The sequence below is a fragment of the Bufo gargarizans genome, chromosome 1 (assembly GCF_014858855.1).
Source record: "Bufo gargarizans isolate SCDJY-AF-19 chromosome 1, ASM1485885v1, whole genome shotgun sequence".
In the NCBI taxonomy this organism is placed as follows: domain Eukaryota; kingdom Metazoa; phylum Chordata; class Amphibia; order Anura; family Bufonidae; genus Bufo; species Bufo gargarizans.
This window is the reverse complement of record NC_058080.1, coordinates 431,512,414-431,532,436: the sequence shown is the minus strand read 5'-3', so window position 1 is coordinate 431,532,436 and position 20,023 is coordinate 431,512,414. Positions and strand designations below refer to the sequence as shown.

At 43.3% G+C, this 20,023-nt stretch overlaps 1 protein-coding gene across 1 annotated transcript in view; it reads right to left on the bottom strand.

Annotated features, from left to right (window-relative positions):
- Positions 1 to 366: 366 nt before the first annotated feature.
- Positions 367 to 20,023, bottom strand: part of LOC122927693 (sialic acid-binding Ig-like lectin 14) — a 173,584-nt gene continuing 153,927 nt past the window's right edge. The window contains exons 9-10 of the mRNA XM_044279788.1: positions 5,238 to 5,360; positions 367 to 485 (exon numbers count right to left, since the gene is read on the bottom strand). Coding sequence (XP_044135723.1) covers positions 367 to 485; positions 5,238 to 5,360 — 242 coding nt within the window. The remainder of the gene's footprint in view (positions 486 to 5,237; positions 5,361 to 20,023) is intronic.

The following is a 20,023-nucleotide window of genomic DNA, read 5'->3' as shown; positions in this document are numbered from 1 at the left end:
ATATGGATAAATAAAATACAGGGGATGTGTTTAGAGCCCGTCTCATTAGTGGATTAAATGATAGAAAATGTAATGTCCACTCCCAACCAAGGCATGCACCCCCCCCCCTCCCTCCCTCCCTCCTCATGTGTACTCACAGAAGAAAGGGGAACAAGAGAACACTGATGATGACTTATTACTTTAGCAAACGAAATGGTCGGGCTTTCCGTGACATCGAGGGAGAGTCCATAACCCCCCTACACATAAGATGGTGACCCAGTCCTGTTGGCAGGATCAGCTGGTACTTGTGGTAACTAATTTGCATGGCTGCCTTTAGTTATCATGATACCAAGGGATGGTTTCCAAGGAATGGAAATAGTGCATTGCTCATATAGCAGAAAAATCGGAACTATAACTTAAATATTTGTATATATGCTGTACGTAGAGTACCTGATAAGTAGACTCTGTTCCTTGTTCTCTCTGTTCACCACCATTGGGTTTATTCCCTAGAAAACATGGTAGATTCAGATGTTTTTTTTTTAAAGATTTGTATCTATATTTGAACTCAGGCTTTTAATTCACTTAAGGTTTACATATAGAGAAAATGTTGTTTCAATTTGTAAATACAGTAACTTTTTCGATCTTCTACTCATCCAGACTTCTAGGCTTTGTTATACTCCAGAGAGGCACTCACTATTCTGCTGGGGTAGTCAATGTGCACATACATTACTTATCCTGTACTGATCCTGAGTTACATCCTGTATTATACTCCAGAGAGGCACTCACTATTCTGCTGGTGCAGTCACTGTGTACATACATTACTTATCCTGTACTGATCCTGAGTTACATCCTATATTATACTCCAGAGCTGCACTCACTATCCTGCTGGTGCAGTCACTGTGTACATACATTACTTATCCTGTACTGATCCTGAGTTACATCCTATATTATACTCCAGAGCTGCACTCACTATCCTGCTGGTGCAGTCACTGTGTACATACATTACTTATCCTGTACTGATCCTGAGTAACATCATGTATTATACTCCAGAGCTGCACTCACTATTCTGCTGGTGCAGTCACTTTGTACATACATTACTTATCCTGTACTGATCCTGAGTTACATCCTGTATTATACTCCAGAGCTGCACTCACTATTCTGCTGGTGCAGTCACTGTGTACATATATTACATTACTTATCCTGTACTGACCCTGAGTTACATCCTGTATTATACTCCAGAGCTGCACTCACTATTCTGCTGCTGCAGTCACTGTGTACATACATTACTTATCCTGCACTGATCCTGAGTTACATCCTGTATTATACTCCAGAGCTGCATTCACTATTCTGCTGGTGCAGTCACTGTGTACATACATTACTTATCCTGTACTGATCCTGAGTTACATCCTGTATTCTACACCAGAGCTGCACTCACTATTCTGGTGGTTCAGTCACTGTGCACATACATTACTTATCCTGTACTGATCCTGAGTTACATCCTGTATTATACTCCAGAGCTGCACTCACTATTCTGGTGGTTCAGTCACTGTGCACATACATTACTTATCCTGTACTGATCCTGGGTTACATCCTGTATTATACTCCAGAGCTGCTCTCACTATTCTGCTGGTGCAGTCACTGTGTACATACATTACTTATCCTGTACTGATCCTGAGTTACACCCTGTATTATACTCCAGAGCTGCACTCACTATTCTGCTGGTGCAGTCACTGTGTACATACATTACTTATCCTGTACTGATCCTGAGTTACATCCTGTATTATACTCCAGAGCTGCACTCACTATTCTGCTGGTGCAGTCACTGTGCACATACATTACATTACTTATCCTGTACTGATCCTGAGTTACATCCTGTATTATACTCCAGAGCTGCACTCACTATTCTTCTGGTGCAGTCACTGTGTACATACATTACTTATCCTGTACTGACCCTGAGTTACATCCTGTATTATACTCCAGAGCTGCACTCACTATTTTGCTGGTGCAGTCACTGTGCACATACATTACTTATCCTGTACTGATCCTGAGTTACATCCAGTATTATACTCCAGAGCTGCACTCACTATTCTGCTGGTGCAGTCACTGTGTACATACATTACATTACTCTCTCTGTACTGTTTCTGAGTTACATCCTGTATTATACTCCAGAGCTGCACTCACTATTCTGCTGGTGGAGTCACTGTGTACATACATTACATTACTTATCCTGTACTGATCCTGAGTTACATCCTGTATTATACTCCAGAGCTGCACTCACTATTCTTCTGGTGCAGTCACTGTGTACATACATTACTTATCCTGTACTGACCCTGAGTTACATCCTGTATTATACTCCAGAGCTGCACTCACTATTTTGCTGGTGCAGTCACTGTGCACATACATTACTTATCCTGTACTGATCCTGAGTTACATCCAGTATTATACTCCAGAGCTGCACTCACTATTCTGCTGTTGGTTCACTGTGTACATGAATTTGTTGAGCTGGCATCCTGTGCTCACCATTGCGCCACTCCTTCCTATAGGCATGGGCACCATGGCCATGGTGTCCTGGCCTGCCCCCTTCTCCCTGGTCTCCAGAGTCATCTGTAGTCTGCATGTCTGCGTCGTTAAACTCCTGGCCTGCATTTTTAGGGAGTACATGCTCACTCTCGGCCTCATAAAGGGTCAGCGCACATGTTCAAATCCTTCCCCAGCCAAAGGCTGATAGTTTCTGGTTATTTAAGGCATCCTCCCCAGTAGGAGTGTGTCTGAGCTTTAGTCTAGTTTAGTCTACTCCTGTTTGACTACTGACTTTTACTTTTACTTTTAGCCACTTGCCCTGACCTTAGTCTGTTTCTCGGATTGGCCTAATGCTGCTTGCCCTGACTTTGGACCTGTCTCTCGGATACAATAGTACACTCCCTGCCCTTTCTTGGCCTATCTCCAGGCTATGCATATTGCTTGATGTCTCAGTGCTTTATACAGGTGTCTCTAATGCCATGGGCCAACCACCAACCACACCAGGACTGTATCAAGAGATAGTGGTCTGCTGACTCCTCTGAAAGCAGGTCAATATGTTATCCAGTTTCAAAACCTTGCCTCAGAGCTGGCTTAGAATAATAAAGCACTAGTTCAAGAATTCTAGGAGGGACTTTTGGCATGAATCAAGGATGGATAAGTTGGTTGCTACATTCCCTCTACTCTGGATGTTCTGATCTCCTTTAGCATTCCAAAAAGGCAGCCTGTGAAAGAAGACCCTTTTGATTGGCACTCAAGTTACAGAGACCACTTTCTCCACAGCTACTAGACTAGAGCCTATGCATGTGGACACTGAGGGGCAGCATAACCAAGGAGAAGCACATGCCCAGAATTACTAATAATCTCTGTATGTATTGTGAAGACAAGTGGCACTATGACTACACCTGCTCACTCAAGTCGGGAAACTCCAGAACCTAAGGTCAGTGGCAGAGTCTACTCTAGGTGAAGACAAGTCTTCACCAAGATTGAATTTCCAGTGACCCCCGTCTTTCCTGTTCATTATTTATGCCCTCCTATATTTTATAGATTGGCAGGAAACGTCCTGCATCAAACCGTGGTGAGTCAGTATCAGATAACCATGCAGTGACTTGAGAAACCTTTGGTGGTGACATCTGTTAATAGGAGGGCTCTCTCTCTAAATCCATTCAGTTTGTCACCATGCCTATAAATCTGCAATTGGGTGCACTCCTTTCTAAAATATCTCTCTGCTGCTTCTTCCAATGTCCTTTAGTACCCTGCTGGGACTACTCTAGCTCTATCTGCATCATCCTGTCCAAGCCTGGCAAGATTCTACATTGAGGATCTACCTGCCATTCCAAATGCTTGACCTCTGTACAACCTATCTGACATCCACCTGTACATCACAATCTGCAAGGCTTACAGTAGCTTACCACAGTTTTCAGCAAAAAGGAGGCTAAGTCTTTGCCAACCTATCATCCTTATGAATTAATATCAACTACCATTAATCCCTGTGATTCTTGACAGATTGTGTGGCCCCAAGGTTTTCACTAAACTAGATCTGAGTAGAGACTACAACCTAATTTGTATCTGTACCGGCGATGAATGGAAAACTGTTTCAATACCCAGGATGGCCACTACAAGTATTTACTTATGTCTTTTGAACTTAGTAATGCTCCAGCAGTCTTTGAATAGTTTGTAAATCTTTGTGATTTTTCTATATTTTGGATGTGTGGTATATCTTGAGGATATCTTGATCTTCTCACCTCACTTAAAGGGGTTGTTCGGGTTCAGAGCTAAACCCGTAAATATCACCATTTTCACCCAGGCAGCCCCCCTGACTTCAGCATCAGAGCAGTTCATGCTTGATGCTCTCCTTTGCTCTGTGCTGAATCACGCAGAGCAAAGGCATTTTCTAGAGTTCCGGTGATGAACCGGGCTCTCCATGGGGATGCTAGGCGGAGGCTTCCGCCCAGCAGTGAGCCCAGTGAAGTCACTGGGACTGATGGGCAGGTTTTAGTGCTTCCCTAGCCTATAATATGGCTAGGGCAGCGCTAAAGCCCACCCATCTGAGCCAGTGAAGCCACCGAACACACTGCTGGGCAGAAGCCTCCGCATGGCAGTGTGTTATTGTAAAAAAAAAAAGAGCCCTTGCCCTGTGCTATCCAGCGCAGGGCAAAGGAGAGCATCGGAGCATGAAATGCTCCGATGCTAACATCAGGGGGGCTGCGCGGGTGAAATTATGGGTTTTTCCCATAGGCTTTTTCCTCTGTACCTGTACTACATTGTCCAGATATTATTAAACAAACAGTTCTTTCTAGATGTGGACACATTGTTCACAGGAGAGTAGATGTTCATACTTAGAAATCTTCTTCTGGCAGAATGATGACAGTTTTTTTTCTAAGGTTTTCTCAGCTTCTGAATGTTATTTCAGGATACATGGATCTATTAAACATCAAGCTGGCCTTGGAGGAGATGTGCTATGTTCTAGAGGGAAAGAGTCACTTTGTCTAATTTGCTCAGTGACTCAATCCTTGCCAGGCCCGATGGTCTTTAGTCTTTGACCTGGTCTACTTCTTGCTACTTTTCCTCTCCACAGACAAAACGCTTAATGCAATCTCTGCTCCCAGTCATTTCACCCACTACTTACAAAGAAATTCTCTTTGTGACAAAGTAATTTGTCACAAAGCGAATGTTTTTGTTAAATTTGTCGAAGCAGCCGAATCAAATTTTTGAATACTTCACTTATCTCTATCTATTACCTAATTTATTTTTCTCGGTATGTTTCTTGAGAAAGAAATATGATCCCGCAGTGATAAGGGTCAGGATTATGATGTTACCAGCGACCATCCCAGCGATGAAGATAGAATCCATACATCTGCAGACTATGAAAAATATTTGTAAATTACACTATTTTTTCTTTTTTTTTCTTTAATTAGTATATCAAAACATTACAAAATAGAAAAACAGAATACAGTTCCCCCCCCCACCCCCCCCCCCCTCCCCCCCTGCCTGTGGTGCGTCAAAATAGAACCCCTATAAATAAAACAGTTTGACCTCAACTAATCAATCCTCCAACCACCCCATATCTTAATCCACTGATCCTCAGCTTCCCTCTGTTTGTACAAAATTTTCTCATAATTTTTTACCTTAACAATTAAGTTTATCCATGTATTTATATCTGGAGTGAATCGAGCAAACCAGGTCCGACTGACCAAGACTCTAGTCAACATCAATATTCTGCTCAGGAAGATCTTTTGATACTTGTGGTTATTTAATTTGGAAAGATCATTAAGCACAAATATTTGTGGTTCAAAAGGGATTCGAACATTTAGTTTATACATAATACGATTATTAATATTATTCCAGTAGTTTATAAGTTCTGGACAAGTCCATATCATATGAAGAAAGTCCGCTCCTACAGTGTCGCATTTAGGGCAGTTAGACGTGTCTCTTAATCCACATTTATTCATCCATAAAGGAGTGATATATAATCTATGGCAAATATAAAATTGTATTAGAACATGGTTGAAGTTCTGGGATAGTGAAACTAAGTTCCCAAAAATATTCTCCCACCCTTCTATTTGTAAGTTCGGACAATCCACCTCCCACGCTTTTTGTCCTGGTGACTGTGTATCACTAAACCGTGCCTTAAGTAGTAACTTATATATATTTGATATTTTTATTCTAGACAGTGTACCCCCTACCCAATCATTCAAAAAAGATGAATTATCTATATCCAACACCCGTTTATCATCCAAACTGGATAATACTGAGCGCAATTGAAAATACCTAAACCATGAAAGGTTTCTTATATTATGTGTCATCTCTATAAATGGTTTAATTTCTCTATCCTTAACTACCTGTGAGATATACAGAATTTTATTCTTCTGCCAAAATGTGTTGGCTGCAATATCACCTAGGCTTTGTAAATACAAATGTAAATTACACTATAATGAGCTACAAAGAGAGGAGATAAGTTAAGAAGTTGTAACAATATAATGATTTATCATATATACATTATATCAATGACATAATCATCTACATATATATATGTGTCCCCTCGCCTGCTGATGATAATCATTAGTGTTGAGCAAATCGAAGCATCCGAAGTGGAATTCAATCCAAAGTTTAGTAAAAATTAGATTCCCCACAAATCCGAATTTCGTGGTAATGAATCTTTTTATTTGTATATATTCTTTATTAAATGGCTGCTGCACGTGGTGCAAAGTGAAAGTAAGAAGCCCGGGAACACAATATATGACCCATAATGCTGCGCAGCTAACCAATACGCAGGTAGCCAGCCCCATTGATGTCACAGCCCTATAGAACCCTCATCCTGTACGGTCTCCACCAGTTCACTGTGAGCTGAGCTTAGGAAGAGACATGACAAGAGCTCATGCACTGGGGCAGTGTTGCTGAAAACTATTAATAGAAGAATATTGGAGAAGTACAGTGCAGGGAGATTGTAGGGAGAGTGTTTAGAGACTGTAGGGAGAGCATAGGCACACAGCAAGAACAGTGCAGGTTGAGCAGGTTTTTTTTTCACTGGTATTGACTGTTAGATTTTAGGGATAGTTTAGGCCCCTTGGTTAGGTAGTTAGCGATCGTTTAGCACCCAGTCCACCGCACCGCAGTCACTTATTCGCTGATTAGGCGTATCGCTAATCAGCTTTTGTACTTTTATAGTATCTGTAAGTGATCAAAACTGATTACAGTCAGATCTATAATAGTATTAGTGTCACCTTAGTTCGCCCTCCACCCAAAACGCAGTGTTTGCCCGATCAGGCCTGATCGGTCGCCCACACGTGCGTTCACCCACGCCCGCCCCGCCGCAGTGACAAAAATATATATTTTTTGATCACTGCACAATCACTTTACAAGCGCTGCGGCGATAAAAAAAATCAGTTTTTATATTTTTTATCAACAGTAGCGGCCTCCGGTATATCGCTAGCCTCCCATTTGTAAGACAGGCTTGCTTTTTTTCTTGGGTAGTCTCAGGGAATACCCCTAAATTTAGTAGCCCAAATGTCAAACAGGGGGTATTCTTCTGAAGAGGCCTACAGGCTTCTGACCCAGTCGAATGAGGAATGGGAACCCTCATCTGATGAATCTAGTGGGTCAGAATATGAACCTGTAGAAAGCAGTGGCAGTCTGACTCAAAGTTCGGACGAGGAGGTTGAGGTCCCTGATACCACCAGGCGTACCCGGCCCCGTGTCGCTAGACCACAGGTTGCGCAGGATCCGCTTCAAGGGCAGCAGAGTGGGGCTGGCGCTGTCGGATTACGTGGTGAGGCATACACCAGCAGCGCAGCCCATTCTGGACCTAGTACCAGCACTGCCGTACAACATGGTGAAGTGGCGAGCACCAGAAGGGCAGTTAAAGCTGGTACGGTGGCAAGTGCAGTAGTTACCCCATCGCAGCCACCGCACAGACAGCCCCGTAGAGCGCCTAGAATCCCTGAGGTGCTGGCAAACCCTGATTGGCAGTCCCCAACTTCAGCCGCACCTGTAGTTCCCCCCTTCACCGCCCAGACTGGAGTTCGGGTTGAGACAGCTCAGATCGGTTCGGCCCTGGGATTTTTTGAGCTGTTCTTGACTGCGGAGCTCTTGGACTTAGTTGTGGCAGAAACAAATCGGTATGCCACTCAATTTATATCCGCCAACCTGGAAGCTTTTATGCCCAGCCTTTCCGGTGGAAACCAGTCCAAGTTTCCGAAATTAAAAATTTTCTGGGCCTTCTCCTCAACATGGGTCTAACCAAAAAGCATGAATTGCGGTCATATTGGTCCACAAACCCAATTCATCACATGCCCATGTTCTCTGCTGTCATGTCCAGGACACAATTTGAGACCATCCTGCGTTTCCTGCACTTTAGCGACAACACCACCTCCCGTCCCAGAGGCCACCCAGCTTTTGACCGGCTCCACAAAATTCGGCCCCTCATAGACCACTTCAACCAGAAATTTGCAGATTTGTATACCCCTGAGCAAAACATCTGCGTAGATGAGTCCCTAATACATTTTACCGGGCGCCTTGGCTTCAAACAATACATCCCAAGCAAGCGCGCCTGGTATTGGGTCAAATTGTATAAGCTCTGTGAAAGGGCCACAGGCTATACCCACAAATTTCAGATCTACAGTACAGACCAAAAGTTTGGACACACCTTCTCATTCAATGAGTTTTCTCTATTTTCATGACTATGAAAATTGTAGATTCACACTGAAGGCATCAAAACTATGAATTAACACATGTGGAATTATATACATAACAAAAACGTGTAAAACAACTGAAAATATGTAATATTCTAGGTTCTTCAAAGTAGCCACCTTTTGCTTTGATTACTGCTTTGTATACTCTTGGCATTCTCTTGATGAGCTTCAAGAGGTAGTCACCTGAAATGGTCTTCCAACAGTCTTGAAGGAGTTCCCAGAGATGCTTAGCACTTGTTGGCCCTTTTGCCTTCACTCTGAGGTTCAGCTCACCCCAAACCATCTCGATTGGGTTCAGGTCCAGTGACTGTAGAGGCCAGGTCATCTGGCGCAGCACCCCATCAGTCTCCTTCATGGTCAAATAGCCCTTACACAGCCCGGAGGTGTTTTTGGGGTCATTGTCCTGTTGAAAAATAAATGATGGTCCAACTAAACGCAAACCGGATGGAATAGCATGCCGCTGCAAGATGCTGTGGTAGCCATGCTGGTTCAGTATGCCTTCAATTTTGAATAAATCCCCAACAGTGTCACCAGCAAAGCACCCCCACACCATCACACCTCCTCCATGCTTCACGGTGGGAACCAGGCATGTAGAGTCCATCCGTTCACCTTTTCTGGGTTGCACAAAGACACGGTGGTTGGAACCAAAGATCTCAAATTTGGACTCATCAGACGAAAGCACAGATTTCCACTGGTCTAATGTTCATTCCTTGTGTTCTTTAGCCCAAACAAGTCTCTTCTGCTTGTTGCCTGTCCTTAGCAGTGGTTTCCTAGCAGATATTCTACCATGAAGGCCTGATTCACACAGTCTCCTCTTAACAGTTGTTCTAGAGATGTGTCTGCTGCTAGAACTCTGTGTGGCCTTAACCTGGCCTCTAATCTGAGCTGCTGTTAACCTTCGACTTCTGAGGCTGGTGACTCGGATGAACTTATCCTTCGCAGCAGAGGTGACTCTTGGTCTTCCTTTCTTGGGGCGGTCCGCATGTGAGCCAGTTTCTTTGTAGCGCTTGATGGTTTTTGTGACTGCGCTTGGGGACACTTTCAAAGTTTTCCCAATTTTTCGGACTGACTGACCTTCATTTCTTAAAGTAATGATTGCCACTCGTTTTTCTTTACTTAGCTGCTTTTTTCTTGCCATAATACAAATTCTAACAGTCTATTCAGTAGGACTATCAGCTGTGTATCCACCTGACTTCTCCACAACGCAACTGATGGTCCCAACCCCATTTATAAGGCAAGAAATCCCACTTATTAAACCTGACAGGGCACACCTGTGAAGTGAAAACCATTTCAGGTGACTACCTCTTGAAGCTCATCAAGAAAATGCCAAGAGTGTGCAAAGCAGTAATCAAAGCAAAAGGTGGCTACTTTAAAGAACCTAGAATATGACATATTTTCAGTTGTTTCACACTTTTTTGTTATGTATATAATTCCACATGTGTTTATTCATAGTTTAGATGCCTTCAGTGTGAATCTACAATTTTCATAGTCAATAAAACAAAGAAAACTCATTGATTGAGAAGGTGTGTCCAAACTTTTGGTCTGTACTGTATGAGGGTAAAGATCAGACCCTGGAGCCGGTCGGTTGCCCTGACTACCTGGGGAGCAGTGGAAAGACAGTCTGGGACTTGGTGTCACCCTTATTTGGCAAGGGGTACCATCTTTATGTGGACAATTTCTACACAAGTGTGGCCCTCTTCAGGCATTTGTTCCTAGAACAGATTGGTTGCTGTGGCACCGCGCGAACTAGTCACGCGGGCTTCCCCCAACGGCTCGTTACCACCCGTCTTGCAAGGGGGGAGAGGGCTGCCTTGTGTAACCAAGAACTGCTCGCGGTGAAACGGAGAGACAAGCGCATCTAGGCTGCAAAAAAGTGTCACACATGTGGTATCGCCGTACTCAGGAGAAGTTGGGGAATGTGTTTTGGGTGTCATTTTACATATACCCATGCTGGGTGAGATAAATATCTTGGTCAAATGCCAACTTTGTATAAAAAAAATGGGAAAAGTTGTCTTTTGCCAAGATATTTCTCTCACCCAGCATGGGTATATGTAAAATAACACCCCAAAACATATTCCCCAACTTCTCCTGAGTATGGCGATACTGCATATATGACACTTTTTTGCAGCCTAGGTGGGCAAATGGGCCCACATGCCAAAGAGCACCTTTCGGATTTCACAGGGCATTTTTTACAGATTTTGATTTCAAACTACTTCTCACACATCTGGGCCCCTAAAATGCCAGGGCAGTATAACTACCCCACAAGTGACCCCATTTTGGAAATAAGACACCCCAAGGTATTCCGTGAGGGGTATGGCGAGTTCCTAGAATTTTATATTTTTTGTCACAAGTTAGCGGAAAATGATGATTCTTTTTTTTTTTCATACAAAGTCTCATATTCCACTAACTTGTGACAAAAAATTTAAACTTCCATGAACTCACTATGCCCATCATGAAATACCTTGGGGTGTCTTCTTTCCAAAATGGGGTCACTTGTGGGGTAGTTATACTGCCCTGGCATTTTAGGGGCCCAAATGCGTGCGAAGTAGTTTGAAATCAAAATCTGTAAAAAATGACCTGTGAAATCCGAAAGGTGCTCTTTGGAATGTGGGCCCCTTTGCCCACCTAGGCTGCAAAAAAGTGTCACACATGTGGTATCGCCGTACTCAGGAGAAGTTGGGGAATGTGTTTTGGGGTGTCATTTTACATATACCCATGCTGGGTGAGAGAAATATCTTGGTCAAATGCCAACTTTGTATAAAAAAAAATTGAAAAGTTGTCTTTTGATTTCAAACTACTTCTCACGCATTTGGGCCCCTAAAATGCCAGGGCAGTATAACTTCCCCACAAGTGACCCCATTTTGGAAAGAAGACACTCCAAGGTTTTTCATGATGGGCATAGTGAGTTCATGGAAGTTTTTATTTTTTGTCACAAGTTAGTGGAATATGAGACTTTGTAAGAAATAAATAAATAAATAAATAAAAATCATCATTTTCCGCTAACTTGTGACAAAAAATAAAAAGTTCTATTAACTCACTATGCCCTTCAGTGAATACCTTAGGGTGTCTACTTTCCGAAATGGGGTCATTTGTGGGGTTTTTATAATGTCTGGGCATTGTAGAACCTCAGGAAACATGACAGGTGCTCAGAAAGTCAGAGCTGCTTCAAAAAGCGGAAATTCACATTTCTGTACCATAGTTTGTAAATGCTATAACTTTTACCCAAACCATTTTTTTTTTTACCCAAACATTTTTTTTTTTATCAAAGACATGTAGAACAATAAATTTAGAGAAAAATGTATATATGGATGTCGTTTTAAAAAAAAAAAAATTACAACTGAAAGTGAAAAATGTCATTTTTTTGCAAACATTTCGTTTAATTTCGATTAATAACAAAAAAAGGAAAAAATGTCAGCAGCAATAAAATACCACCAAATTAAAGCTCTATTAGTGAGAAGAAAAGGAGGTAAAATTCATTTGGGTGGTAAGTTGCATGACCGAGCAATAAACGGTGAAAGTAGTGTAGTGCAGAAGTGTAAAAAGTGGCCTGGTCTTTAAGGGTGTTTAACCACCTCCCGACCGCCGTACGCGTATATGCGTCCGGGAGGTGGTTGCTTTATTCCTCCTGGACGCATATACGCGTCTTCTCGCGAGACGCGAGATTTCCTGTGAACGCGCGCGCACAGGCGCGCGCGCTCACAGGAACAGAAGGTAAGCGAGTGGATCTCCAGCCTGCCAGCGGCGATCGCTCGCTGGCAGGCTGGAGATCCGAATTTTTTAACCCCTAACAGGTATATTAGACGCTGTTTTCATAACAGCGTCTAATATACCTCCTACCTGGTCCTCTGGTGGTCCCTTTTGTTAGGATCGACCACCAGAGGACTCAGGTAGGTCAGTACAGTCCCACCAAACACCACACTACACTACACTACACCCCCCCCGTCACTTATTAACCCCTTATAAACCCCTGATCACCCCATATAAACTCCCTGATCACCCCATATAAACTCCCTGATCACCCCCCTGTCATTGATCACCGCCCTGTCATTGATCACCCCCCTGTCAGGCTCCGTTCAGACGTCCGCATGATTTTTACGGATCCGATCCATGTATCCATGGATCCGTAAAAATCATGCGGACGTCTGAATGGAGCCTTACAGGGGGGTGATCAATGACAGGCGGGTGATCACCCATATACACTCCCTGATCACCCCCTGTCATTGATCACCGCCCTGTCAGGCTCCATTCAGACGTCCGCATGATTTTTACGGATCCGATCCATGTATCCATGGATCCGTAAAAATCATGCGGACGTCTGAATGGAGCCTTACAGGAGGGTGATCAATGACAGGCGGGTGATCACCCATATACACTCCCTGATCACCCCCTGTCATTGATCACCCCCCTGTCATTGATCACCCCCCTGTCAGGCTCCATTCAGACGTCCGCATGATTTTTACGGATCCGATCCATGTATCCGTAAAAATCATGCGGACGTCTGAATGGAGCCTTACAGGGGGGTGATCAATGACAGGCGGGTGATCACCCATATACACTCCCTGATCACCCCCTGTCATTGATCACCCCCCTGTCATTGATCACCCCCCTGTAAGGCTCCATTCAGACGTCCACATGATTTTTACGGATCCGATCCATGTATCCATGTATCCGTAAAAATCATGCGGACGTCTGAATGGAGCCTTACAGGGGGGTGATCAATGACAGGTGGGTGATCACCCATATACACTCCCTGATCACCCCCTGTCATTGATCACCCCCCTGTCATTGATCACCCCCCTGTCAGGCTCCATTCAGACGTCCGCATGATTTTTACGGATCCGATCCATGTATCCATGGATCCGTAAAAATCATGCGGACGTCTGAATGGAGCCTTACAGGGGGGGGTGATCAGTGACAGGGGGGTGATCACCCTGATTACCCTGATAAGGCTCCATTCAGACGTCCGCATGCGTTCTGTGGATCCGATCCATGTATCCATGGATCCGTAAAAAATCATGCGGATGTCTGAATGGAGCCTTACAGGGGGGATGATCAGTGACAGGGGGGTGATCACCCTGATTACCCTGATCACCCCCTGTCATTGATAACCCCCCTGTAAGGCTCCATTCAGACGTCCGCATGCGTTCTGTGGATCCGATCCATGTATCCATGGATCCGTAAAAAATCATGCGGATGTCTGAATGGAGCCTTACAGGGGGGGTGATCAGTGACAGGGGGGTGATCACCCTGATTACCCTGATCACCCCCTGTCATTGATAACCCCCCTGTAAGGCTCCATTCAGACGTCCACATGCGTTTTGTGGATCCGATCCATGTATCCATGGATCCGTAAAAAATCATGCGGATGTCTGAATGGAGCCTTACAGGGGGGGTGATCAGTGACAGGGGGGTGATCACCCTGATTACCCTGATCACCCCCTGTCATTGATAACCCCCCTGTAAGGCTCCATTCAGACGTCCGCATGCGTTCTGTGGATCCGATCCATGTATCCATGGATCCGTAAAAATCATGCGGATGTCTGAATGGAGCCTTACAGGGGGGGTGATCAATGACAGGGGGGTGATCAGGGAGTCTATATGGGTGATCACCCCCCTGTCATTGATCACCCCCCTGTCATTGATCACCCCCCTGTCATTGATCACCCCCCCCTGTAAGGCTCCATTCAGCCATTTTTTTTGGCACAAGTTAGTGGACATTTTTTGTTTGTTTTTGTTTTTTCTTACAAAGTCTCATATTCCACTAACTTGTGTCAAAAAATAAAATCTCACATGGACGCACCATACCCCTCACGGAATCCAAATGCGTAAACATTTTTAGACATTTATATTCCAGACTTCTCACGCTTTAGGGCCCCTAAAAAGCCAGGGCAGTATAAATACCCCATATGTGACCCCATTTCGGAAAGAAGACACCCCAAGGTATTCCGTGAGGGGCATATTGAGTCCATGAAAGATTGAAATTTTTGTCCTAAGTTAGCGGAAAGTGAGACTTTGTGAGAAAAAAAACAAAAAAAATCAATATCCGCTAACTTATGCAAAAAAAAAATAATTCTAGGAACTCGCCATGCCCCTCATTGAATACCTCGGGGTGTCTTCTTTCCAAAGTGGGGTCACATGTGTGGTATTTATACTGCCCTGGCTTTTTAGGGGCCCGAAAGTGTGAGAAGAAGTCTGGGATCCAAATGTCTAAAAATGCCCTCCTAAAAGGAATTTGGGCCCCTTTGCGCATCTAGGCTGCAAAAAAGTGTCACACATGTGGTATCGCCGTACTCAGGAGAAGTTGGGGAATGTGTTTTGGGGTGTCATTTTACATATACCCATGCTGGGTGAGAAAAATATCTTGGTCAAATGCCAACTTTGTATAAAAAAATGGGAAAAGTTGTCTTTTGCCAAGATATTTCTCTCACCCAGCATGGGTATATGTAAAATGACCCCCCAAAACACATTGCCCAACTTCTCCTGAGTACGGCGATACCACATGTGTGACACTTTTTTGCAGCCAAGGTGGGCAAAGGGGCACCTTTCGGATTTCGCAGGCCATTTTTTACACATTTTGATTTCAAGGTACTTCTTACACATTTGGGCCCCTAAATTGCCAGGGCAGTATAACTACGCCACAAGTGACCCCATTTTGGAAAGAAGACACCCCAAGGTATTCCGTGGGGGGCACGGCGAGTTCCTAGAATTTTTTATTTTTTGTCACAATTTAGCGGAAAATGATGATTTTTCTTTTTTTTTCTTTTTTCCTTACAAAGTCTCATATTCCACTAACTTGCGACAAAAAATAAAAAATTCTAGGAACTCGCCATGCCCCTCACGGAATACCTTGGGGTGTCTTCTTTCCAAAATGGGGTCACTTGTGGCGTAGTTATACTGCCCTGGCAATTTAGGGGCCCAAATGTGTGAGAAGAACTTTGCAATCAAAATGTGTAAAAAATGCCCTGCAAAATCCGAAAGGTGCACTTTGGAATATGTGCCCCTTTGCCCACCTTGGCAGCAAAAAAGTGTGACACATCTGGTATCGCCGTACTCAGGAGAAGTTGGGCAATGTGTTTTGGGGTGTCATTTTACATATACCCATGATGGGTGAGAAAAATATCTTGGTCAAATGCCAACTTTGTATAAAAAAATTGGAAAAGTTGTCTTTTGCCAAGATATTTCTCTCACCCAGCATGGGTATATGTAAAATGACACCCCAAAACACATTCCCCAACTTCTCCTGAGTACGGCGATACCAGATGTGTGACACTTTTTTGATGCCAAGGTGGGCAAAGGGGCACATATTCCAAAGTGCACCTTTCGGATTTCACCGGTCATTTTTTACAGATTTTGATTGCAAAGTACTTCTCACACATTTGGGCCCCTAAATTGCCAGGGCAGTATAACTACGCCACAAGTGACCCCATTTTGGAAAGAAGACACCCCAAGGTATTCCGTGAGGGGCATGGCGAGTTCCTAGAATTTTTTATTTTTTGTCGCAAGTTAGTGGAATATGAGACTTTGTAAGGAAAAAAGAGAAAAAAAAAAAATCATCATTTTCCGCTAACTTGTGACAAAAAAAAAAAAATTCTAGGAACTCGCAGTGCCCCTCACGGAATACCTTAGGGTGTCTTCTTTCCAAAATGGGGTCACTTGTGGCGTAGTTATACTGCCCTGGCAATTTAGGGGCCCAAATGTGTGAGAAGAACTTTGCAATCAAAATGTGTAAAAAATGCCCTGCAAAATCCGAAAGGTGCACTTTGGAATATGTGCCCCTTTGCCCACCTTGGCAGCAAAAAAGTGTGACACATCTGGTATCGCCGTACTCAGGAGAAGTTGGGGAATGTGTTTTGGGGTGTCATTTTACATATACCCATGCTGGGTGAGAAAAATATCTTGGTCAAATGCCAACTTTGTATAAAAAAATGGGAAAAGTTGTCTTTTGCCAAGATATTTCTCTCACCCTGCATGGGTATATGTAAAATGACACCCCAAAACACATTCCCCAACTTCTCCTGAGTACGGCGATACCACATGTGTGACACTTTTTTGCTGCCAAGGTGGGCAAAGGGGCACATATTCCAAAGTGCACCTTTCGGATTTCACCGGTCATTTCTTACACATTTTGATTGCAAAGTTCTTCTCACACATTTGGGCCCCTAAATTGCCAGGGCAGTATAACTACGCCACAAGTGACCCCATTTTGGAAAGAAGACACCCCAAGGTATTCTGTGAGGGGCATGGCGAGTTCCTAGAATTTTTTATTTTTTGTCGCAAGTTAGTGGAATATGAGACTTTGTAAGAAAAAAAATTAAAATAAAAATCATCATCATTTTCCGCTAACTTGTGACAAAAAATAAAAAGTTCTATGAACTCACTATGCCCATCAGCGAATACCTTAGGGTGTCTACTTTCCGAAATGGGGTCATTTGTGGGGTTTTTCTACTGTTTGGGCATTGTAGAACCTCAGGAAACATGACAGGTGCTCAGAATATCAGAGCCATTTCAAAAAGCGGAAATTCACATTTTTGTACCATAGTTTGTAAATGCTATAACTTTTACCCAAACCATTTTTTTTTTTTGCCCAAACATTTTTTTTTAATCAAAGACATGTAGAACTATAAATTTAGCGAAAAGTTTATATATGGATGTCTTTTTTTTTGCAAAATTTCACAGCTGAAAGTGAAAAATGTCATTTTTTTGCAAAAAAATCGTTACATTTTGATTAATAACAAAAAAAGTAAAAATGTCAGCAGCAATAAAATACCACCAAATGAAAGCTCCATTAGTGAGAAGAAAAGGAGGTAAAATTCATTTGGGTGGTAAGTTGCATGACCGAGCGATAAACGGTGAAAGTAGTGTAGTGCCGAAGTGTAAAAAGTGGCCTGGTCATGAAGGGGGTTTCACCTAGCGGGGCTGAAGTGGTTAAGCTAGGGGGGCTGAATTGGTTAATATAACTGCCTATTCTTGTCCGCATAGCGCGGACAAGAATAGGGCAGGTTATATATTATTTTGGCGGGGCCACGGAACGGAGTAACAGATGCGGACAGCACGCGTAGTGCTGTCCGCATCTTTTGCGGCCCCATTGAAGTGAATGGGTCCGCATTCGAGCCACCAAAACTGCAGCTCGGATGCGGACCAAAACAACGGCCATGTGCATAAGGCCTAATTATAGAAATACCACACTTGTATAATTGTTTTTGCATTTTAATACTAAAAAAAAATACTTTTTTTTTCTTGTCATCGCCATATTCTGACCCCCATAGATGTGTGAACGCTCATTATGTTGCCTGAAGATAGTTTTTTTATAATATAATTTTGGGGTGTGAACTACTTTTTCAATTTTTACATTTTTGGGGGGAAGTGATAAAAAACAGTGAGACATTTTTATTTTTTTCTGTTATGTCATTGTATAAAATAAAATAAAAACATATTCTTAACATAACAAGGCTATAGCTTTTTATTATGGGTTAAATGATAGAAAAAAAAAACTGAAGAAAAAATCTAGAAGACTCTTCTAGGATTTGAACGTGAGACATGTACATGCAAGGCTGACCACTTGCCTCCAGAGTACAGCCTTATCATATTGAGAAGAGTGGTTTTCTTTAAAATTTTATGTTGTGCCCGTGAATAAACCAGTAATATGCATTAGCTTTCTGAGCATAGAAAACGTCTATTCTCAGCATGGTAAGGTTGTAGTATAGTATATGATGTGCATATGCTAGGACACAGCTTTGCCCTCATCATGCTGATGTCTAGCACTGTCAATCAAGGGGAGCAAGAGTGTGCAGACCACAGAGGTGTTGCAAAAGTAGTGCTCCAAGGATTCAGCCCAGCCCCCCCGGTCCTCCAATGTTCTAATTTGCATTTGCAACTGTTTAACATACAAAAAAAAAATGGTTTGCTTTAATCAGCATTATCAACCCTAGCGTTTAATAAAGTTAATCATGCTGACAGAGACTCTTCGGGACATAACATTTATTGTTTGTGTCTTTGAAAGGGTTATCCAGGAATTTGATAGTGATGACCTATCCTCAGGATAGATTATTAATATCAGATTGTGGGTGGCCCGGCTCCTGGAATTTTTGACAATTAGTTGTTTGAAGAGGTTGTTTCTCTCACTGAGCCTCCAATGAGAGCTGTGATCCTTTCATAACTTACACAGAATTGTATCATTTTATAACTGAACTGCGTCTAGGCCACATGACCGATGTACGGTGACGTCACTGGCCTAGGAAGAGGTCTGAGTGCTCAAAGAGCGCTGCAACCGCCTCCAACAGCTGGTGGACGTGAGTCCTGGGAGACAAACCCCTACTGGTCTGATAATGATGACCTATCCTGAGGATAGATTACCAATGTTCTACTCCCGGAAAACCTCTTTAGCAAAAAATACATACTTTTTGTGTTACAATTATGGAATAGCTTTTAAAAAACAGTTGAATGAGCACTTGGCAACTTAAGGCATCTGTGTTGGTCAAATGTGTCCTCATTCCTGAGAAAAATGATGTTTGAATATATGCAAATGAGCCTATAGGAGCAACGGGGACATTGCCATTGCACCTAGAGGCTCTGCTGTCTCTGCAACTGCTGTGCCTTCACACTTCGATTTACATAGCCAGACATGATCATGCTTACACTGCCTGGGCATATCAATGAAAGTGGAGAGGGCATGGCAGTTGCAGAAAGAGCAGAGCCTCTAGGTGTAGTGGCAACACCCCCGTGGTACCATATTGTGGCACATTATATCACCCAACAGAGCCAAACACCACAGTCCCTCACAAAATACTGCCCCCATCAGCACAAAATACATCCCCAAAAAAGTCCACTGGCCGGACATGAGGAGAGCTCAGGTGGCCCCCTGGGCATCGGCCCACCGGGAAATTTTCCTGTAAGGTGTATGGCCAATCTGCCACCCTGTAGAAGTCTTCTACACAGCTTAAAGGCCTCCATACACACTAGAGAATGGCAGGTTCAGCCAACAAGTGTGTGAAGAGCTACCAACTCTCTCTTGGGGGAGAGAAGGATCGAGCAAAGGGAATATTTTCATCAAATCCTTTTGCTCTCCAAGGAGATAAACTGGACACCAGAAGTGTCTGGCAGCTACTTTCTCCTCTCTCCCCATTGAATATGCTTCCACATTTAAACAAACTGAATGTGTATGGGGTAGTCTGCAGACAACTATTGAATGTGCATGTGTAGGGTTTTTCCTAGAGGTTTTAACTGATGACCTACTGTATCCTCTGGATAGGTCATCAGTAGAGTTGAGCGAACACCTGGATGTTCGGGTTCGAGAAGTTCGGCCGAACATCCCGGAAATGTTCGGGTTCGGGATCCGA